We start from the raw sequence: 23648 nt of genomic DNA on the forward strand, positions 1-23648 counted from the left end.
CGTCACTGTTGACAGGTGGAAAACCAGTCAGCCTTTCCGGTCCTGGCTCTTTTGTCAAATTAAAGTGTTACAGAAAGACTGCAAACCTGCTGGCTTTTTACTACCCAAAGCCCTAATCTGGAGACTTCAAATGTACTGCATCAGGAGAAATCATTTTACATCTCGACTCTCAAGGTAAGTTGGAGTGTGTAATAACAAGGCTGGTAGGTGTGTTAGTGGCAGGCTAGACCAGCTTGTGCCTATGCAAGGTCCATCTCCACACAGCCTGTCACTACACACTGAGAACCACTTCACCATTCTGGTAGGACATGTTTTGTTCCACTCCTCCGGGGTAAAAAATAAAGAAATAAAAAACAATAACATGTTCAGCACTGATAGCACTGTTTCTATGGTAACTCCGGAGTCGATTGCTCTTTGAATACAAACATGTAACGGTGGTCTCCTCGTTGGTAGCTTGGTAATCTTACACTCCAGAGTTGGTGTCAACATGGAGACGTCCGTCATGGTGGGGGCTGGGGGATTGAGACCTGTGAGATGTATTATTCATGACAGTCTCTGCTGAAGAATCATTATTACTTGGCATCTGCCTTATGCAAATCCAGTGCTAACAAGGCATGATTTACTGGAGTTAGATCTGTCAATAGAAAATCTGGGATTGGAACAGAAGGGACAACAGGAAGATATTGACAGGAGACAGGCTGCTTGGAGCTGGAGAGATACAAACTGGAACACAATCTGTTCTGTTGTCTGCTGGTTTAGTTTAAATATTTCTGCAGACCGTGAGTGTAAACAGAACTTAAACCTTCTTGTGAATGCTGAGGATATCATGAATATGCAGAAGGAACATGGTCTCATTGTGCTCTAGAGAGCTGTTAAAAAATCGGCCATTCTATCAATTCTACCCTTCAAAGCTTGTTCCTTTTTCCGTCTATTAAATGCTGCAGGCCTTTCTAAAAGTGTCGGCATGATGAAGTTCTACCGGCACCATGTCTTTGTAGCACATATCTGACTTCATAAATACCCTTTCATGTGTCAGAAGTAACTGGTAGAAAATTGTGTGTGTGCTGTGAAGTTTAATTTCTTCTCCATCAAAGAAAAAAAGGAGGTCCAATTATTCTGCCACTTCTCACCCACTACTTCTGCTTGGTTACAGTCCTGCTTCTGAACCCAAGAAACAAGGTGCTCAGAAATGTCTTTAACCCTTGTGTTGCCTTCGGGTCACATGACCTAAAGGTTCATAACGAGCCATCGTTGTGTTTACCCAATTTTACCCAATACAAAAACAAATAAAAATAATTTTATTTTAACCTTTGCAATGTGGGGGGTCTAAGACAGCCCAACGGTTAAAAGAAAATGCTTCACTTTGTTTTTGTATGCGGTAAAGTTGTCGCAATACGACGGTGGGTCACAATGACTGATGGGTCAGAATGACCCGAAGATAACACAAGGGTTAAGTAGAAAACTCATTCACACGGAAGCAAGCACTACAAACGTACAGAATGATTTCTATGAAAAACAACCCCAGATCTCATATCCATTGAATGTTTGAAAAACAAAACCCCAATCCTGCAAGTTGTGATTCATCGGCTTTGATTGCATTCCTAACGTTTCAGTGACTTTCATGAGACATCAGGTTGAATAAATAATAGCTTCCTGTCTGCCATGCTGAATCTGGAGGATTAACAGCTTCTCCACAGCCCAGGGAGATGGCTAATCTTTAAACGCAAAAAGAAAATCTGCCTTCCTCTGACAAGGAAGCTCATGTTCACCCTCCAACAAATTAAAACTGCTGTGGTGCATCCCTCCATCTGGAGTCATCTGGGAATCCTCCAGAACTTTACCTGAGCGGCAATGCCAACACCCCACTACATATTTACCTTTACATTTGATTCATTCAGCAGACACTTCTATCCAAGTTAAGTGCAAATACTTCATACGAAGTACAGCAGAAAGTCACGGATCAGAAAAGCAGAGTTTTAACAGTGTTTGAGTGTTAACGAAAATGCTAAATTACATGTTTTGGCACATATGGCGTTCCATAGTTTTGAATGACTGCATCACGGGTACCCTGCAGTAGTTGTATCATTATGTAGACTTCTCACAAAGTATTTTACAGTATTTTTTAAATGCAAAATATAAAACATATATAAAAAGTATTTTGATGCAAAATAGGAAGCAAATTACTAAATCCTATTTTGTATTTTAAAATCGTACTTTAAATACATGTACTGTATCATGAATGCTGCCCATCCTTGGGTACATGCCTGTAAAAATTCCAGTATTCTGATACACACATACCTTATCACCATTGCAGTTGGAGAGCCAACTGACTTCAGAATCAGCACATATTGAAGTTGTATGAATAATAAAAAATAAAAAAAGGATTCATATAGAATATTTAAGAATTGCTGCAACTGTGGTCCACTGATAAGATTCATGCATCTGAAGCTGAAGCAGGAAGACAGGGCTCTTGTTTTCAGCCTCCAGATAGATAGATAGATAGATAGATAGATAGATAGATAGATAGATAGATAAATACTTTATTAATCCCGTGGGGATATTCAGGTATCTCTCACAGCTCTCATACCACAACAACCACAGACAATATGTAGGCTACAGACAACACGATACAATACAAACAGACAACACAACAAGGCCATGATGTACAGTGTAGATAAGATGCAGTAGCTAATAGATGTCTGGACCTCCACAACATGGAAACCGTGTTCTGAAAATGAATTCCCTCTGTGGTCTTGGCATTGGTATCTTAGAACCTGGATTAGGAATTGTGATTGACATTCTTTCCTCTTGCCTTTCGAATGTCCCCGTACAAATATGTTTTGTGTATCTGGCTTTACTTTTTCAAATATGCTAGTCCAGTTGAAGTAAACAAACTGAATCAAATTAAAGTGAAATCAAACTGACCACCTCACAGAACTGAAGTTCATCTGGGGTGACTGTAGACATCACAGATGCTTCCACACTGTCAGTGGGTATTGTGCTGCAAGGTCAGTACCTAGGGGGGCAGTTTTCCACGGGCACCTGTTGGCCCAGGTCCAGCTGGTGCTCATGAAGCCATGAGGGGGAGGGGGGGGGTCGTTCAAGGGCGCCAGCGAGGGCAGGAACTGCTGCAGAGCATCTCTATCAGAGCATCTCTATCAGAGCATCTCTAATACAGCATCTCTCTATCAGAGCATCTCTATCAGAGCATCTCTATCAGAGCATCTCTAATACAGCATCTCTCTATCTGAGCATCTCTATCAGAACATCTCTAACACAGCATCTCTATCAGAGCATCTCTATCAGAGCATCTCTAATACAGCATCTCTCTATCAGAGCATCTCTATCAGAGCATCTCTATCAGAGCATCTCTAATACAGAATCTCTATCAGAACATCTCTAATACAGCATCTCTATCAGAGCATCTCTAATACAGTATCTCTATCAGAGCATCTCTAATACAGCATCTTTATCAGAGCATCTCTATCAGAGCATCTCTCTCTATCAGAGCATCTCTAATACAGCATCTCTATCAGAGCATCTCTATCAGAGCATCTCTATCAGAGCATCTCTAATACAGCATCTCTATCAGAGCATCTCTAATACAGCATCTCTCTCTATCAGAGCATCTCTCTCTATCAGAGCATCTCTAATACAGCATCTCTCTCTATCAGAGCATCTCTATCAGAGCATCTCTAATACAGCATCTCTATCAGAGCATCTCTAATACAGCATCTAATACAGCATCTCTCTCTATCTCTCTATCTCGGGAGTACAACGGTACTTAGGAATGGTTTGCTGGACCCAATGTTAGTTTCCTCAAGGATCACAATGTCTCTTGCTTAGAGTCTTGTTGCTCTTGTTGGTTAGTGGTAACTGATTTAAATTGTTGTACTCGCTGTGTTTTGTTTTTTTTAACTGTTGCTTGCTTTTCTACAGGTACACTTGCACTTATAGCGATTCATGTTGTTTAATTGTAACTTGTTTAACTACATGCTCTTATGGTTCTTCCCTTTGGCACTTATTTTGGCTGTTCACAATATGTGCTTCATGTTTTGGCTACCCGCAATGTTTTTGGGGCTATCTTGTTGTTATTATCAGTGACCTATGTTCTTTTGTAAAGCTCTGTCTTGGAAGTCGCTTTGGGTAAAAGCGTCTGCTAAATGAATAAATGTAAATGTATCAGAGCATCTCTATCAGAGCATCTCTAATACAGCATCTCTCTCTATCAGAGCATCTCTAATACAGCATCTCTCTCTATCAGAGCATCTCTATCAGAGCATCTCTAATACAGCATCTCTCTCTATCAGAGCATCTCTAATACAGCATCTCCATCAGAGCAGGAACTGGTGCAGAGCATCTCTAATAGACTAAACTCAGAACAAATTATGTCATTCAAAATCTGTCAAATATATTTATACAAAAAATAGCTCAACATTTACATTGACCTTCTCATGTCCTGAAGTTTAGTTATTTTGTATGAGTACAGGTAATGCTGCTGTTGGAGGAAGATACTTACAACAGTTACATGTTCTCCTCACCATTATCACATAATGATGATGAATCTAGAGAGACTGGTTGTATGAACCTGTGCCTCTGCAAGCACCATATAACTATTGACGCACAAACAAGGTTTCCAGTCCACAGTTATTACATCTGTACTGTCGGACTACTGTATTACTGTACTACATCACTAAACACCTTGTTTCCTTTCTTTCGAGGCTTTTCACAAACCCTAACTTTGTTTTTCATACAAAAATTTACAAACTAAACCATTTAATACAAACAGAACCCAGAGGAAGGCCCTCCGTGCAGGCGGGTGCATTCCGCCCTCGTCAAGATGCTCCAGCTCTAAGTTGATGCCGTCACGCTCTGGTCTCCTGTCATAGGCTGACAACAAGGTGAATTTAGAGGAAATTGATCAGCTGGTGACTGCAAATGGACAGGCAGATGTGTTTTTAGATTAAACGCTCTCTAATTAACTTGGCATTTTGATCCCCCAGCAGGGTACAGGCACAGCTGAGGGCATATTTGTCAAATATCAAAAGAATTGAGCGCATGCTTCCCTCCCATCTATACTGTCTGAAACTTTGACGGATATTCCTCCTCATGACATGGTGCGTGCCCAGAAGGTTTCATTCAGTTTTAGCAAAACATCAAATTATGCAGTTAATGTTTTGTACAGCACATTCATTAGTAATGCAATTATATTAAGATCATGAAATTATCTAATTGTCAGAGAACTGCAGCTTTTTAAATAATGGGTTATTATTTTATAAGCAGTGCAGGGGCAGATTGCGTCTCTCAGACAGTTGACAATCAGGGTTCTTTTTAGGGTTCTACCATCCTGCTACTAACCAGTCGTCAGGGTCTCAACACATCCCTGCTGCTGAAGAAACCATCTCACCAAAGGCTCTTTCTTTATAGCATTCGACTCGAGTGGGAACTTAAATGTCACTTGCACAGTTCAGAGGACGGGAGCCTGGTGGGCTGATGAATAAATCAGACAGGAAGCCCAGACGTGCGGCCCCAGAGCTGCTGGGAGGGAGGGAAACTGTGTTTACAGATGCTCCTCATCAGCTTGTCATTGTCATATTCAGTACAATGTATTTATCACAGACAACTTAAATTAGCCCTTTAAAGTCTTGGTCCTCTCGAAGCAGTATTGTTGTTGAGAGCAAGTATTACTCAACCTTATGCCCAAGATGAAATCTTACAGGTTATTCTGATTATAAGGTCTCTTATCTTATAGGTTATTCTGATTATAAGGTCTCTTATCTTACAGGTTATTCTGATTATAAGGTCTCTTATCTTACAGGTTATTCTGATTATAAGGTCTTTTGCATTTCAGCATCGCAGGCCAGAGGCGGTCCTTATCCTTCCTGCGAGCTGCATGAATAGCTTGACTGCATCTGTTGGCATGGCGATGTGGACAACACAAAGAGATTGTGTGTGAGGACAGACGAGAGAGATGATGCGTAGGATTAGAGACTCTGAGAAGGCCTCCATCTCTATCTCCTGGGTTAATGGACTGAGACAAATGGAAGTGGATGGATAGATCTGTCACGTTGACACTGCATCCCAGGCTACAGCCTCATAATGAATTATGATGAATGGAAGAGCAGGGAAGGTAAAGTTCACAGCTCAGACTGGTGCCAGATAAGCAGGTGAACATTTCTGTGAGCAAATGTGCGACTTTTGGCCTCAGGGCGTCTAAAGGAAGATTAAACCTCAGGAGTATTCTCACAGTAAAGCGCCAATGACCAGAAGGAAACTGAGTTTACCGTGGAGAAATCTGACTGCAACTTCAAATGAACAGATTTAAAATAGTGACATTGTGTGATATTGTCATTCTTTTCTTTGTTCTTGTCATCATTCAGTGATGAACACAGAGCCATTATACACCCATTCCACTGTGGGAGACAGGACCCTCCATTTCCGCTCAGTGTAGCAGTTCACCTTAGGGACACTCAGCATCCCTGCTTGCTGATCTGTTTACCCCCCCCCCCCCCAAAATCCACTGAATTCCAGCGCCATCTTGTGGTGTATTGCAGGAACTGAGCTGAAGGATGCGAAAGCTACATTAATATTATCATCAGAATTGTATTAATTTTATACAGAAAATGTGTCATCATTACAGTGAGTCATTCATAGCAAGTACGTCACTAACTCCAATTTATCGATGGCAGTACACCAGCAAATTACATTCCTCTTCTGTCAAAGAATCGAATACACATTTGATGATTACATTTACAAACGTATAATCCCGTGCTCTGCATTTTTAAGACTATGGTTAGTAACAGGGTCAATTAGCGGCCACTTCGCTTTAAAATTGAAACATTATGATAAATCCTAGTTTCAAACATCAGATATCAGACTGGATTAGATTAATGAACACATTTTATATTCGTTTTCGATAATCTTTAATTTTCGATAAAAAAGTAAAAATACACACATTCGGTCCGTTGAGCAGTTAAATGTCAAACGTGTTGCAGAACGGTAGAATGGCAATCTGCACGGTTTGACTACTTTGAATACCCGTAGCTCAACATAACACGGAAGTAACAATAGACAAGTGCACTGATTGGAGCTCTTACTGTATCTTCAGTTTGCGAATTAATTAATGTTTTATTATGAAAAAACAACATAAACATATATTGTCTCTATTATTGTAGCAAACGGGCCACATTTCGACAGGGTTGCGTGAGTATATAGTTATAGTTAGACTAATTAACTCCACAAGCAAAAGGGAATGAGGTAGCTCGTGCTAGCTATTAAAGTAGCAGGCTACCACATCGTTCATAACTGGTTCATTTGACTGCAGTAGGGATCCGTCGGGTTAGCCTGTACCTGAAGTTTGCTAGTCTATAGATATGACTGTTTAAAGGTAACTCGAATAGCTTGAAAGTTTCGGTTAGTTTGTTGGCAAGTCTGACAACAGCTATCTAGCTACAGTAGTACTCCATAGCTTGATACAGCATACAGTGTCTATCTGGCAAGCACAATGAGAGTGCGTTCGTCTGTCTTCGCATCCTTTTGCCTCATATTTGAGGTGTTGGGAATAGCTTTATTTTTAAGGGGATTTTTTCCTGTCCCGATCAAGTCATCTTTCTCATCAAAGAATTCGCTGTTGGACCTCCCAGCGGAGCCCGGGACAGGTGCAGCCTTCACTAATACTGTTAGCCCCCCTAGCATCCCATTCCCGCTGAAATGTATCATGTTCCAGTTGTACTGTTAGAGGGGCCAGATACATTAAACATTATTGTTGTCATATAGTTTTCTTCACTATATTTCAGGCATTAACAGGCAAAAGATCATGTAATTATTCAGACTACATTTAGGGGGGGTCACAAGGGGGTCCAGGCTTGTTGTCACAGGGGGACTGCCCCCTACCTCCCACCTCCCCAGAACTGCCCTACAGATGGGGCTTTGAAGTTGCTCCCACTTGATCTGTAGTCAAATGCTCAACCCCCTAGCTGTACACATCTTGAAATAATAATAGTCATCTTCCACTGGAAACATTATTTGAGACGAAAATACTACAAGGCAGCTGTTAACTCCTCAGCTCAGGTATTTGGTGACATTGTGTTTTGTTGTTGCATTACAGGGAACTCTGCTAATGCCTCCACAGCCCCCCAGCCGCTCTTTAAACGAGTGGTTATAATGTTGATTGACGCTCTGCGGGAAGATTTCCTATTTGGACCAAATGGACATACTTACATGCCATACACCAGACATGTGGTGGAGCGCGGGTCGTCGCACAGCTTCGTAGCCAAGGCGCGGCCGCCCACCGTCACCATGCCGAGGATCAAGGTACCGATGGAGCAGAGCAGTGTGGTGGGACTAGGAGCTCATTACTTGTCATAACTCAAGGATATTTAAGGCGGAGTTGGCAAGTTTTGCGAACCTAGCTATTTTAGCTTGAGTTTTAAAGTATTCATACCAAAATATCTCACCCCTCCCTTAAAGGCCACTCCTCAAAAACACATGAACTCCTAAATGCCTAACTCCTGCCGGGAGGAAAGTAGACAGACAAGTAGCCCGTCCAATGCAGTCCAAATGCCGTCCAATCATTAGTGCAGGTCCGACCTTAATGATTAGCCATGTTTATTACAGTCCTGGGATGACCACAGATATTGGATTGATTACATCTTACTGTCAAAACCTTTAGATGTATTGGTTGCTATCAGGATGTGAAGTTTATTTCAGTAAATATGACAAAAAGTACTTCTCAACAACATTACCTACCCAGCCTTTAACTTTTGGCATGCAAATGATGAATACCAATTGCTAAATTGGTGTGTTGCTGAAGATATGTTCTGTAAATAGTCAGAAGGTGGCAGTATTGTACCACTGTGACAGAGTACTGCACCTGATATCACTGCAGTGCAGCCAGTAAACTGGCAGCCCAGCTAGCTAACCCACATCTCAACCTCACAGAAGCACGCTTCACATAGAACACTTACCTTAGGCAGCCTGACAGAAATATATTTGAAAATGGGAAACAATGGATGTTGAGAATTAGATCATTGAGATGACCAGGGCCTTTACTTTCTTCTTGATTTCATTCTTGGTGCTGCTAAGATGAAACTCACACACTCAATATTTAATGTTTAACAAGTTGTTATGACTTTCTTTAAGACTTAATTTATGTTCCAAACATGAAAGCGCTGTGCTCTGTTCTGTGAACATCAAGCTCTCTAAATGCTGGGCTCTAGTGCTCAGCTAGCATGTTTGTTTAGACTGTCAGGCGCAGTTATAGGATAGTGGAATCCATCCTCTGCATGATGAAATCAACAGAAACAACTCGTCTCTCTTTGATCTGGACTGTTTTCATGCCAGATCTCAGAAAAACAAGAAACCAGGTTGGATCTCAGTCTCTCCCCAGAGCTTTACCATGGCAGCAGACTGAAGATTTTGTTGACTTTGACATTATTTAAAGGTGTTTGCTGATCATTGTCAGTTTTTATCAGAAGTTAGTTACACTACAACCTGTAGAATTGTGCATGCCATTAACCCCGGTCATGCAGAGAGATGACCCTGGCCTGCAACACACCTGACCTGTACCTGTTGGGTTCAAGGTGAAGGCCTGAAGGGCTTTAAATAAGAAACAAGTTCCCCTTCCAGCCTAACTAGTCTTTGTTCTGTAAAGATGGAGAACAATAAGAGTAAATGAAGTGTGAGGTTCATCTCCTCTCCTGCAGCGCATGAGAACATGAGAATGAGAAGCAGAGAGGGACAGGACTGAACAGTGTAGAGGGGCTTCTATTTGGTTATGTGGGCCTGCATCAGACAGGCTGGAGTGTTGTATGGAGCACCCCACCCAGCCCTCTCTCTGCCCCACCCAGCCCTCTCTCTGCCCCACCCAGCCCTCTCTCTGCCCCACCCAGGCCTCTCTCTGCCCCACCCAGCCCTCTCTCTGCCCCACCCAGCCCTCTCTCTGCCCCACCCAGCCCTCTCTCTGCCCCACCCAGCCCTCTCTCTGCCCCACCCAGGCCTCTCTCTGCCCCACCCAGCCCTCTCTCTGCCCCACCCAGCCCTCTCTCTGCCCCACCCAACCCTCTCTCTGCCCCACCCAGCCCTCTCTCTGCCCCACCCAGCCCTCTCTCTGCCCCACCCAGCCCTCTCTCTGCCCCACCCAGCCCTCTCTCTGCCCCACCCAGCCCTCTCTCTGCCCCACCCAGCCCTCTCTCTGCCCCAGCCAACCCTCTCTCTGCCCCACCCAGGCCTCTCTCTGCCCCACCCAGCCCTCTCTCTGCCCCACCCAGCCCTATCTGCTCCACCCAGCCCTCCCTCTGCATCAACCAGCCCTCTGTCTGGCACCTGACAGTCTATGACTGAGCCCTCTATCTGGCCCGCAGGCTCTGACCACAGGCACCATCCCTGGGTTCATAGACGTGGTGATGAACCTCAACTCCCCAGCGCTGACGGAAGACAACCTGATCTGGCAGGCCAAGACAGCCGGGAGGAGACTGATCTTCTATGGGGACGACACCTGGGTCCGCCTCTTCCCCAAACACTTCCTGGAGCACGACGGCACCTCCTCCTTCTTCGTGTCCGACTACACTGAGGTCAGTCTCGCACTGCATCCTGGGTGTCTGCACTGAGGTCAGTCTCACACTGCATCCTGGGTGTTTACACTGAGGTCAGTCTGCATCCTGGGTGTCTGCACTGAGGTCAGTCTCGCTTGTCTTCCTCGGCCACACGAGGGACAGTGTAGAGGATGGGTTAGGGGTCACTGTGTTGGTGACCCCTGGTGTAGAGAATGGGAGGGGTAGTCATCGGTGTGTGTGTGTATAAGCGTCTGCATCTCAATGTCTTCCCTCCATGCAGGTGGACAACAATGTGACTCGTCACCTGGACGTCACGCTTAAGAGAGACGACTGGGACATGCTGATCCTGCACTACCTGGGCCTGGACCACATCGGGCACACCAGTGGGCCACACAGCTCCCTCATCCAGCCCAAGCTACTGGAGATGGACGACATCCTGAAGAAGATTCACGCCTCGCTCATCTCCAAGGTGCTTTCTCACCCTCCCTCAACTCCCGATTGTCTTTCGGAGTGTGTGTGTATTTGTGTGTTTGTGTGTGTGTGTGTATGTGTGTGTTTGTGTGTGTGTGTGTGTGTGTGTCAAACCTAGTTGTTAAACAACACTCACACAAACATAAGCTTTTATTAATTTATTATTCCCTTTGCCTGAAACTTTGAAGTTGATCTGTTTGTAAACACATTTATGTAATTTCCTGAAAGCTCATATATTTTTCATTCCCAGTAATAATTTGTATGGTATCACTTGGTATTATGAGTCGGCTCTGCATCATTTATTTGTGTGAGAACGATACATAGCTTGCGCGATGCAGTCAGCAGTGGTTTCCTGTTCACGTTTTAATGGGATCATGACTAAAACTGTGTTCTCCTGCATATTTAACCAGTCGTGTAGTTGGAATCAGCTGGGAGATCCACCCGGTAGGTCTTTGAGCAGCGTTTGTTGAAAGCCGTGCCGCAGCCTTGCTGCCTCCACGCTCCTCTCCACAGAGCGATTGTGACCTATATATAGACACATCTGATAGTGGTCCCGTAAGCCCAACAGCAGACATGTTCCTCAGATGAGGAGGCACACTCAGTTTCCAGGTAGGCTATATAAAACACCCCCCGAACTAGAAACCTCTGGTTATTTCCATGCCGTAGTGCGCTAGAGAGAGTTGTGTTCTTGGGAGGATGGTGGAGGAGGATGGTGGAGGAGGGGGGGTGTTCCTCCACTTCTCTCTCTGTTCAAACCTAACTGCAGCTCTGGCCTACTTGGGCTTGTGGTAATTATGAGGAACAGTAGAGTTGTTTCCTACTGTACTTACAGAGAGGAAAACTCAACATGGGAGGACTGGGGGACTGAGGACTGGAGGACTGGAGGGCTGGGGGTGTGGGTGGTGTATGGGGCTGGGTGTGGCTGGTGTGTGGAAATGTGTATGGGGTTCCTGAAGACAAATTGAAGTTGAAATAGCGCAAATAATGAATTAGTTTCCATCATCTTTTACGGTGTGATTGTGTAGGTCATAATAATTCCAGAGGCTGTCTTCAGTCATCAGTGATCAAGCTCTGTGTGCGCTCCACGTAGGGAACACATCCCCTGGAATAAACACATCAGTTGCCGGGCGAAGCCTGACATCTTCTACTGTTCCGCTCCGTTTCCTTTCATGGCATGTTTTCCTGTTGCCGTGACGGCAGCCCTGTGAAGCGTAGTGTCTGGCAGGTCCTCGCGAGCCTGGATGAAAGGGAACAGAGATGGAGCCTGTCTCCTTCTCACCTCACAGTCTGCAGGCCTGGGGTAGGAGAGGAAGGCTTCAAGGCACAACTTGTTAAAGTTCTCTCATCACCTAAACTATGTCTCGCCTCTCGAGGGCTCTCATCATCAAGTTATGACACTAGAGAGGGCTTGTACTGTATATTTTAAGAGGTATTTTTCTGTTCGTCTGTGTATGAGAGAGAGAGGGGGTAGAAATCCCCATGTCTTCTGAGTGGCACCTCTATAAATAAGATTCCTGTTCCTGCTGGAATTAGACAGGACTACAGGAAGTGACAGAGAGAAAGGTGTGAAGGAACCAATTATGACTGGTAATGTTTCTTCATGCTATTCTTGTTAAAGCTGTAATCTAATTTCTGGTGTTAATTGCTGTGTTGTGTATAAAAGGCTTGGTTCTTCTCAGGGGCTGTTTACAGCTGGAAAGCTCTGTTTCCTTTGAAACATTTCAAATCCTTGAGGGTTTAGGTTGGTTGAGGGGCAGTTCTATGGGCGTATGTGAAGCCCTCTGTGACATGCTTGCATGTAAAAAGGGCTATACAAATAAATTTGATTTGATTTGAAATACATGCTGAATATCGCAGAATATTTTTTTGTAAGTCTGAAGATTTTTAAATATGGAGATGGTAGCGAAATAGAATAGAACACAACTTCATCCAGGATGGACATGTTATCATGTACGTTCTCATTTTCGCCTGGAAATTAAGAACTGCTTTTAATTCTGGTCGAGGATATTTAATTTCTGCTGTCTTTTGAGCCTGGATGAGAGCTGAGGAACTGTGGCAGGCAGGATAATGCCATCCTTCCTTGTACCTCTCCATGTCTGTCTCCTCTCTCTTTAAGGTCTCTCTATTCTCCAAGCTGTCTGCTCCTCCCTCCTCCTCTCTGCGCCTCTCTGATCCTCCCAGCTCTCTGCTCCTCTCTGCTCTTCTCTGCTCCTCTCTGCTCTTCTCTGCTCCTCTCGGCTCCTCTCTGCTCTTCTCTGCTACTCTCTCCTCCTATCTGCTCCTCTCTGCTCCTCTCTGCTCTTCTCTGCTCCTCTCTGCTCTTCTCTGCTCCTCTCTCCTCCTATCTGCTTCTTTCTGTTCCTCTATGCTCCTCTATGCTCCTCTCTCCTCTCTGCTCCTCTCTGCTCCTCCTCCCTCCTCCTCTCTGCTCCTCCTCTCTCCTCTATGCTCCTCTCTGCTCCTCTCTGCTCCTCCTTGCTCCTCTCTGCTACCCAGAGACCAGAGACTTTAGCATCTCCACCAGCACACAGACAGGGCTGTCCTGACACCTGTTCAATCAAGTTTCTTTCCTGTTAGAGCGGAATTAGAGAGGAAGAGTTAGTTTATACAGAGAGTCTAAATACATATATTATTAATTGAATCAAAGGAGGAGTAGTAGTAGTAACAGTACTGTAGTAAATAATAGTGGTATTAGTATTAGTATTCACTAATGATAGTAGTAGTAGGAGGATTAGTATTATTAGTAGCAGTAGTTAATGATAGCAGTAATATTAATAGTAGCAGTTGTATCTCTGTAGAAGTGTGTGTAGATACCTCAGAGTCTTGCTGAGCTGACCTCTGACCCCTGGCTGTTGTCCAGGAGGAGGAGGGCTCGCTGCCATACCTGCTGGTGCTGTGTGCCGACCACGGCATGTCAGACACAGGCAGCCATGGAGGCTCCTCCGAACCAGAGGTCAACACCCCCCTGGTGCTCATCAGCCCCGCCTTCAGGAGGAAAGGTGAGTGTGTCTCTTCCCCTCTCCTCTACCCTCCCCGTCTCCCCTCCTCCCCTCTATCCTCCCCTCTATCCTCCCCCTCTCCTCCCATCTACCCTCCCCTCTCCTCCTCCCCTCTACCCTCCTCCCCATCTCCCCTCTACCCTCTGGTTGTGAGCAGTTGTGTGACTGTACAGTAATGTGTAGACTGGTTCATGAACAGGCTGTGATGAACTTGTCAAGGCTGTGATGAATGTGTCACGGCACCTCAGAGTCAATGTGATAATTGTTTCTTTTTTGATCTCTTCTATTTTAGTTTCTTTCTGCCTGTTTGTATTTCCATGTCAGCTTGTGATTAGGAAGGAAATTAACCCTAGCTAGCCAGCTCACATACCACTGCTACACACCTTAGATCTCCACAGGTCTCTATATACCTTAATGGCTATGTGTGTGATGTGCGTGTGTGTATGTGCATGTATATGTATGCATGCATGCATGTGTGTGTGTGTGTGTGTATGCATGTGTGTGTGCGTGTGTGTATGCATGTGTGTGTGTGCTCCTGCAGTGGGGATGGAGAAGCCCTCCGTGGTGGAGCAGGTGGACCTGCCCTCGTCCCTGGCCCTGGGGCTGGGGCTGGCTGTGCCTCAGAACAGCGTGGGTCACTTGCTGCTTCCCCTGCTGGAGGAGCTGCCTCTGAGACAGCAGCTCCGCTACCTGCAGCTCAACACTCACCAGCTCAGCACGCTGCTCCGGGACAGCACCACCGACTATCAGAGAGGTACACACACTCCAACTCTCTGAACTCACACACACACATATACTCACTGTACTCTGAGTGTCTCTGCAGACACAGAGAGGAGTCACTGCTCCTTCTTTTTTCTCCAGGGATGTTTTTATTAATACAGCTGTGTTCTGTTCATCTTATTAGAGATATGCTGTCTCAATAGCTGTGTTCTGTTCATCTTATTAGAGATATGCTGTCTCTATAGCTGTGTTCTGTTCATCCTATTAGAGATATGCTGTCTCTATAGCTGTGTTCTGTTCATCTTATTAGAGATATGCTGTCTCTATAGCTGTGTTCTGTTCATCTTATTAGAGATATGCTGTCTCTATAGCTGTGTTCTGTTCAACTTATTAGAGATATGCTGTCTCTATAGCTGTGTTCTGTTCATCTTATTAGAGACATGCTGTCTCTATAGCTGTGTTCTGTTCATCTTATTAGAGATATGCTGTCTCTATAGCTGTGTTCTGTTCATCTTATTAGAGATATGCTGTCTCTATAGCTGTGTTCTGTTCATCTTATTAGAGATATTCCGTCTCTATAGCTGTGTGTTCTAGCAAGGTGGGGATGTTTCTGAGATGCATCAGCTCCCGTCCCCTAGACAACAGAGACAGTTCCATCCCCTAGACAACAGAGACATTTACATTTAGTCATTTAGCAGACGCTCTTATCCAGAGCGACTTACAGTAAGTACAGGGACATTCCCCCCAAAGCAAGTAGGGTGAAGTGCCTTGCCCAAGGACACAACGTCATTTCGCACGGCTGGGAATCGAACTGGCAACCTTCAGATTACTAGCCCGACTCCCTCACCGCTCAGCCACCTGACTCCGAGAGACAGTTCCATCCCCTAGACAACAGAGACAGTTCCCATCCCCTAGACAACAGAGACAGTTTCAATCCCCTAGACAACAGAGACAGTTCCCATCCCCTAGACAACAGAGACAGTTCCCATCCCCTAGACAACAGACAGTTCCCATCCCCTAGACAACAGAGACAGTTCCCATCCCCTAGACAACAGAGACAGTTCCCATCCCCTAGACAACAGAGACAGTTCCCATCCCCTAGACAACAGAGACAGTTCCCATCCCCTAGACAACAGAGACAGTTCCCATCCCCTAGACAACAGAGACAGTTCCCATCCCCTAGACAACAAACACAGTTCCCATCCCCTAGACAACAGAGACAGTTCCCATCCCCTAGACAACAGAGACAGCTCCCATCCCTTAGACAACAGAGACAGCTCCCATCCCCTAGACAACAGAGACAGTTCCCATCCCCTAGACAACAGAGACAGTTCCCATCCCCTAGACAACAGAGACAGTTCCCATCCCCTAGACAACAGAGACAGTTCCCATCCCCTAGACAACAGAGACAGTTCCCATCCCCTAGACAACAGAGACAGTTCCCATCCCCTAGACAACAGAGACAGTTCCCATCCCCTAGACAACAGAGACAGTTCCCATCCCCTAGACAACAGAGACAGTTCCCATCCCCTAGACAACAGAGACAGTTCCCATCCCCTAGATAAGAGACAGTTCTGTCTGGAATAATACAATAGCCTGATTAATTTAAAAGTTGAGCTTCAAAATGAGCACTGCAGCTGTTTTTTTTATTTTTATTATTAATTGTGATGTGGGGTTCCCATGAGTGTTTCTGTGTTTACATACATATCTGTCCTCTGGGAACTGAGATACAGAGCTTTGTCATACAATACAGACGAGATCTCTGTCGTGACGAGGCCTCGAGCTAACTCACACACACGCACACACGCACACACACACACACACACTCACACACGCACACTCACACACGCATCGCTCCTGGAGGTGAGATGAAGGTTGAGATGAACCTGTCAGTGACGTTGTGTCACCATGTCAGGTGATACAGGAAGCCAGTAAAACATTATTCATCATGCCCAAGTGAGCCCTCTTGTCTGGAGCACGACTCCAGGGATCTGTCATTCTGAGCTCTTGTAACCAGCTGCTGATCAGTTCTGCTATAGCTCAGAGAGATGTTGTTGACAGGGCCGACAACTCCACTCCATTTAGTATTTGGTTGCCTGGTCTGTTAGCCTTCTGGAAGCTGGGCTGTTTGGAGTGTTTAACTGAGGCCCACCTGAGGCTGAGCTTGTCTGGTTTACATACCAGATGAAGAGAAGCATGACCGCCCTCCAGCCAGGTTAATCAATGATGCATACATTTTTTTCAACCTTTCAATACTTTTTTTTCAAAAAATATTTTTTCAACCTTGCCAAACTTTTTTGGGGATTTTTTTTTTCTCACACACAACACCAAAACGTTTACCTTTTTTTTTAACCCCCCCCCCAAATTTTTTTTAAATAAAATAAACCTTTCTATTGAACAATATTCAACCTTTCAAATCTTTTTTTCAAAAACCTTTTTTTCTAACTGTGAAAGGAGAGGAGAGACAACAGAGAAGCCCTCTTCAAGTACTCATCAATGATGCCAAACATAAAAAACGAAATAAAAAAAACTTTCAAAACCTTGTGAAAAAAAGTTTTTTCAACCTAAATCTTTGTTTTTTTGTTTTACAATTGTTTTTGTATTTCAAACAAACAGTGAAAGGAGTGGAGAGAACAGATAAGCCTAAAACAGAGTAGAGTAAAGCAGAGCAGAGTACAATCGAGTACAGTACAGTCCTCATCAAGTACTCATCAATGATGCAAAACATTTGTGTGAAGCTTTTTTTCCTGAGTTTCTTTTGTTTTAAAATATTATTTCAACCTTTCAAAACTTTGTTAGAGAAACCTTTTTTGAAATGTATTTTTTCAACCTTTCAAAACCTTTTTTCCAAAAATGCTTTTTGAACTAAAACTTTTTTTTAATTATTTGTTTTTCTACTTAAGTACAGTAACAAATTATTTGTACTTTGTTTCTTCCCATCTCTGGGTATACCTGTGTGGAGAGGACAGGATCTACCTGAACAGAGAGTATTTTTACATTGTACATACAGCCAGCAGCAACTGGCAGGTACAGATTCATGATGACCCAGAACACCAGGACAGGGTTTCCTGCTGCATTGTTTGCAACGGAAGTGACGAGTGACCAATCACGAGGCTGGTACAGACTGCAGTGTAACTTGGCAACAAATGTTGCTGTCACTCTAACAATATCAGAGAGATGACAGGAGATGGAAAAGTTTTGGTTAACAAAAACATCTGTCTTTATCTCACTCTCCATCTCTCTCTAATGCTCTTTCTCTCGCTCACGTCATAGTCACATACCCACGCAGGCACACACATACACCGCCACACACACTCTTCTGCCAAATTCCCTTTTTAATCTCCTCGCTGTGTGCTATGAACTGCAGGTGCCCATCCATGAACTAAAGAGAGTGTTCAGACCACTTGCTGTGTGTGTCTGGTGGAACCTTGCCAGAGCTGTTAGGACCCTGATTAATACTTGACACCTGTGACACCCTCATAGTGTCTTGCTGGCGTCATCACAACACGCTCATTCATCATTGTTCCCACCTTTTTACTCTGACTGGTGGGTCATCAAAAGATGATTATCATTCAAGTTGTTGGAATCTCAGAGTCTGAAATAAAGCAAAAACAAGAAACAATGAATCACCAGTCTTCTTTACACAGAGTGATGTTTTATGTATATATTTGTATGTTCCCCTCCAGAGGCCGGCTACGAGCAGGCGCGTGTGGCGCAGAAGGCCCACAGCAGCTGGCTGCGTCTGCAGCAGGAGGGCAGCACCCCGGAGGTGCTGTCCAGCCAGGGGGGCAAGGCGGTGCAGCTGTACCAGCAGGCCCTGGCCTCCCTGAGCTCAGCTCTCAGCAGGCAGCTGGGACGCTACGACCTGTACTCTATGCTGGTGGGCATGGCCCTCGTCTTCCAGGTGAGGAGCTCTGTACTCTATGCTGGTGGGCATGGCCCTCGTCTTCCAGGTGAGGAGCTCTGTACTCTATGCTGGTGGGCATGGCCCTCGTCTTCCAGGTGAGGAGCTCTGTACTCTATGCTGGTGGGCATGGCCCTCGTCTTCCAGGTGAGGAGCTCTCCCTGGAGGGCTGGTCAGTACATTATCATCATTATCAGTATGGTATTATTATCATCATCATCAGTACATTATCATCATTATCAGAACATTATTAACATAATTATCAGTATGTTATTATTATCATCAGAACTGATATTACTGGATTGTTGTAGCTCCATTTCATAGCTTCATTTACGCAAAACAAATAAAATAAAGGGATGGCAATACTGTTAAGGAGACATTATTGCTGTGGTTTTCTGGCTCATTTTGCTGGCTTGTTATTTTCGGTATGATTTTACTTCATTTGCCCACCCCTGTTCCATACTTGTGCATTAATATTTCATGAACGTAACTCTTTTCCTGAATATGCATTATTTTGTTTGGTTTTTCAGCCTAGGCGAAGTTCTCAAGCAACTACAGGGTGTTTTCATAGCTTTTGTTGAGAAATCCATTCTCTCACACTATTATGGGGAGCAATGTTATTTAGAGCAACAACTCTTTACACAGCGAATGTTAAAAGGGACATTAGCAGAAACACAGTCCCCTGGTGGGCTCCTCCACACAGTCCCCTGGTGGGCTCCTCCTCACAGTCCCCTGGTGGGCTCCTCCACACAGTCCCCTGGTGGGCTCCTCCTCACAGTCCCCTGGTGGGCTCCTCCTCACAGTCCCCTGGTGGGCTCCTCCACACAGTCCCCTGGTGGGCTCCTCCACACAGTCCCCTGGTGGGCTCCTCCACACAGTCCCCTGGTGGGCTCCTCCTCACAGTCCCCTGGTGGGCTCCTCCTCACAGTCCCCTGGTGGGCTCCTCCACACAGTCCCCTGGTGGGCTCCTCCTCACAGTCCCCTGGTGGGCTCCTCCTCACAGTCCCCTGGTGGGCTCCTCCACACAGTCCCCTGGTGGGCTCCTCCTCACAGTCCCCTGGTGGGCTCCTCCACACAGTCCCCTGGTGGGCTCCTCCACACAGTCCCCTGGTGGGCTCCTCCACACAGTCCCCTGGTGGGCTCCTCCTCACAGTCCCCTGGTGGGCTCCTCCTCACAGTCCCCTGGTGGGCTCCTCCACACAGTCCCCTGGTGGGCTCCTCCACACAGTCCCCTGGTGGGCTCCTCCACACAGTCCCCTGGTGGGCTCCTCCTCACAGTCCCCTGGTGGGCTCCTCCACACAGTCCCCTGGTGGGCTCCTCCACACAGTCCCCTGGTGGGCTCCTCCACACAGTCCCCTGGTGGGCTCCTCCACACAGTCCCCTGGTGGGCTCCTCCACACAGTCCCCTGGTGGGCTCCTCCACACAGTCCCCTGGTGGGCTCCTCCTCACAGTCCCCTGGTGGGCTCCTCCACACAGTCCCCTGGTGGGCTCCTCCTCACAGTCCCCTGGTGGGCTCCTCCACACAGTCCCCTGGTGGGCTCCTCCACACAGTCCCCTGGTGGGCTCCTCCACACAGTCCTCTGGTGGGCTCCTCCTCACAGTCCCCTGGTGGGCTCCTCCTCACAGTCCCCTGGTGGGCTCCTCCACACAGTCCCCTGGTGGGCTCCTCCACACAGTCCCCTGGTGGGCTCCTCCACACAGTCCCCTGGTGGGCTCCTCCTCACAGTCCCCTGGTGGGCTCCTCCACACAGTCCCCTGGTGGGCTCCTCCTCACAGTCCCCTGGTGGGCTCCTCCACACAGTCCCCTGGTGGGCTCCTCCACACAGTCCCCTGGTGGGCTCCTCCACACAGTCCCCTGGTGGGCTCCTCCACACAGTCCCCTGGTGGGCTCCTCCACACAGTCCCCTGGTGGGCTCCTCCACACAGTCCCCTGGTGGGCTCCTCCTCACAGTCCCCTGGTGGGCTCCTCCTCACAGTCCCCTGGTGGGCTCCTCCACACAGTCCCCTGGTGGGCTCCTCCACACAGTCCCCTGGTGGGCTCCTCCTCACAGTCCCCTGGTGGGCTCCTCCTCACAGTCCCCTGGTGGGCTCCTCCACACAGTCCCCTGGTGGGCTCCTCCACACAGTCCCCTGGTGGGCTCCTCCTCACAGTCCCCTGGTGGGCTCCTCCACACAGTCCCCTGGTGGGCTCCTCCACACAGTCCCCTGGTGGGCTCCTCCACACAGTCCCCTGGTGGGCTCCTCCACACAGTCCCCTGGTGGGCTCCTCCTCACAGTCCCCTGGTGGGCTCCTCCACACAGTCCCCTGGTGGGCTCCTCCACACAGTCCCCTGGTGGGCTCCTCCACACAGTCCCCTGGTGGGCTCCTCCACACAGTCCCCTGGTGGGCTCCTCCACACAGTCCCCTGGTGGGCTCCTCCACACAGTCCCCTGGTGGGCTCCTCCACACAGTCCCCTGGTGGGCTCCTCCACACAGTCCCCTGGTGGGCTCCTCCTCACAGTCCCCTGGTGGGCTCCTCCACACAGTCCCCTGGTGGGCTCCTCCTCACAGTCCCCTGGTGGGCTCCTCCTCACAGTCCCCTGGTGGGCTCCTCCACACAGTCCCCTGGTGGGCTCCTCCACACAGTCCCCTGGTGGGCTCCTCCTCACAGTCCCCTGGTGGGCTCCTCCTCACAGTCCCCTGGTGGGCTCCTCCACACAGTCCCCTGGTGGGCTCCTCCTCACAGTCCCCTGGTGGGCTCCTCCTCACAGTCCCCTGGTGGGCTCCTCCACACAGTCCCCTGGTGGGCTCCTCCTCACAGTCCCCTGGTGGGCTCCTCCACACAGTCCCCTGGTGGGCTCCTCCACACAGTCCCCTGGTGGGCTCCTCCTCACAGTCCCCTGGTGGGCTCCTCCACACAGTCCCCTGGTGGGCTCCTCCTCACAGTCCCCTGGTGGGCTCCTCCACACAGTCCCCTGGTGGGCTCCTCCACACAGTCCCCTGGTGGGCTCCTCCTCACAGTCCCCTGGTGGGCTCCTCCTCACAGTCCCCTGGTGGGCTCCTCCACACAGTCCCCTGGTGGGCTCCTCCACACAGTCCCCTGGTGGGCTCCTCCACACAGTCCCCTGGTGGGCTCCTCCTCACAGTCCCCTGGTGGGCTCCTCCACACAGTCCCCTGGTGGGCTCCTCCTCACAGTCCCCTGGTGGGCTCCTCCACACAGTCCCCTGGTGGGCTCCTCCACACAGTCCCCTGGTGGGCTCCTCCTCACAGTCCCCTGGTGGGCTCCTCCTCACAGTCCCCTGGTGGGCTCCTCCTCACAGTCCCCTGGTGGGCTCCTCCACACAGTCCCCTGGTGGGCTCCTCCTCACAGTCCCCTGGTGGGCTCCTCCACACAGTCCCCTGGTGGGCTCCTCCACACAGTCCCCTGGTGGGCTCCTCCTCACAGTTCCCTGGTGGGCTCCTCCTCACAGTCCCCTGGTGGGCTCCTCCACACAGTCCCCTGGTGGGCTCCTCCACACAGACGAGCACAGCCTTTCTGCTGGACCCACACGCTGGCTGCTGGAGTCACCGACAACATGCATTTGAACATGATTCATCTAAGTAAAAAGCTTCTTTTGATGGTAAAACGTTCACCCAGGTGGGTTTCTACAGTCAACTAGTCCTTTAAGAAATGCTATCCACAAGTCCCGGGTTCTCTCCTGTCAGGACTGACGGGTTCCCAGCCTTGCCTGGTCTCTCCTGTCTGAGGGACCAGGAGGGAGGAAGAAGGAGCTATTTTCACAAGGAAAGTTTGACAGTGAGCTGCTCGTCTCTGAGGAGAGCCAAGGACAAGCCTGTGATGTTCTCTTCTCTCCCCTTTGTGTGTGTCTGTGTGGTGTGTGTGTGGTGTCTGTGTGGTGTGTGTGTGGTGTCTGTGTGGTGTGTGTGTGGTGTCTGTGTGGTGTGTGTGTGGTGTCTGTGTGGTGTGTGTGTGGTGTCTGTGTGGTGTGTGTGTGGTGTCTGTGTGGTGTGTGTGTGGTGTCTGTGTGGTGTGTGTGTGGTGTCTGTGTGGTGTGTGTGTGGTGTCTGTGTGGTGTGTGTGTGGTGTCTCCAGTCCGTGCTGCTGCTGCTGCTGGCTCTGCCGGAGGCTCTGGGTGGCTCGGGGGAGGTGGAGGTTCCTGTGAGCGCCGCCCTGCTGGCCCCGCCCTGCTACCTGCTCTCTCTGCTGCTCTGCTCTGCCCACGTGCTGATCTGCACCTCCGCCCAGGCCTCCTGCTACTCCTGCAGTCTCCCCTGGGGCCTGGTGTTCCCAGCACTGGCCTTCTCCTCAGCCCTGCTCTGCATACTGCTCTCCATGGCAACCAGGAGGCTTCCCCTGGGAGCAAAGCCCCCTGGGAAGGTGAGTTTTTTCCCCTCCTTCTATCAAGCACCATCACTGGCAGGGTCTCTCAGGTTGAAGGAGTGATTTAATGAGAGATGTGGTTGACGGGGGGCAGGCAGAATGAGGGACCTGGCATGATAAGGGTTGTCAGGACCACAGGACTGGCTCTGTCCGATAGTGCGCTGGGATCTCAGCAGCAGAATGAACATTTATGCAACCTGGAGACCCTACTGCTTATGACATCTGCAGAAAGAGAGATAACCCTACTAAAGCAGCCTGCCAGGGAATCTGATAAACCCAACTTGCGTGTGGCAATTTCAGGAAAATGCCAAAGGGATTCAACTCTTTCAGGCTCTGCAAAAAATGTTTTTGCAGATGTTATTTTTCTCTTTGTCTTTTTTGTCGTATTTTGGGGGGCAGACTCTACCACCTGCATGTAGGGGGTTAGACTATCACCTGTATGTAGGGGGTTAGACTGTACCACCTTTATGTACGGGGGTTACACTATTACCTGTATGTAGGGGGTTAGACTATCACCTGTATGTAGGGGGTTAGACTATCACCTGTATGTAGGGGGTTAGACTATCACCTGTATGAAGGGGGTTAGACTGTACCACCTGTATGTACGGGGGTTACACTATTACCTGTATGTAGGGGG

At 47.8% G+C, this 23648-nt stretch overlaps 1 protein-coding gene across 6 annotated transcripts in view; it reads left to right on the forward strand.

The window, feature by feature from the left end:
- Positions 1–7058: 7058 nt before the first annotated feature.
- The window catches only part of pigg (phosphatidylinositol glycan anchor biosynthesis class G (EMM blood group)), a 32540-nt gene continuing 15950 nt past the window's right edge, over positions 7059–23648 (forward strand). For 2 of the 6 annotated variants that reach the window (XM_062476298.1, XM_062476300.1), the window contains exons 1-8: positions 7059–7658; positions 8108–8313; positions 10362–10571; positions 10834–11022; positions 13885–14023; positions 14565–14777; positions 18430–18647; positions 22724–23008. In XM_062476298.1, the coding sequence (XP_062332282.1) occupies positions 7505–7658; positions 8108–8313; positions 10362–10571; positions 10834–11022; positions 13885–14023; positions 14565–14777; positions 18430–18647; positions 22724–23008 (1614 nt within the window). In that variant the 5' untranslated portion in view covers positions 7059–7504. Of the gene's footprint in view, positions 7659–8107; positions 8314–10361; positions 10572–10833; positions 11023–13884; positions 14024–14564; positions 14778–18429; positions 18648–18761; positions 18795–22267; positions 23009–23648 lie in introns of those variants that run through there. The other 4 variants (XM_062476299.1, XM_062476303.1, XM_062476301.1 and 1 more) reach the window with 4 other exon arrangements.

Source organism: Osmerus eperlanus, chromosome 13 (assembly GCF_963692335.1).
Source record: "Osmerus eperlanus chromosome 13, fOsmEpe2.1, whole genome shotgun sequence".
NCBI lineage: Eukaryota > Metazoa > Chordata > Actinopteri > Osmeriformes > Osmeridae > Osmerus > Osmerus eperlanus.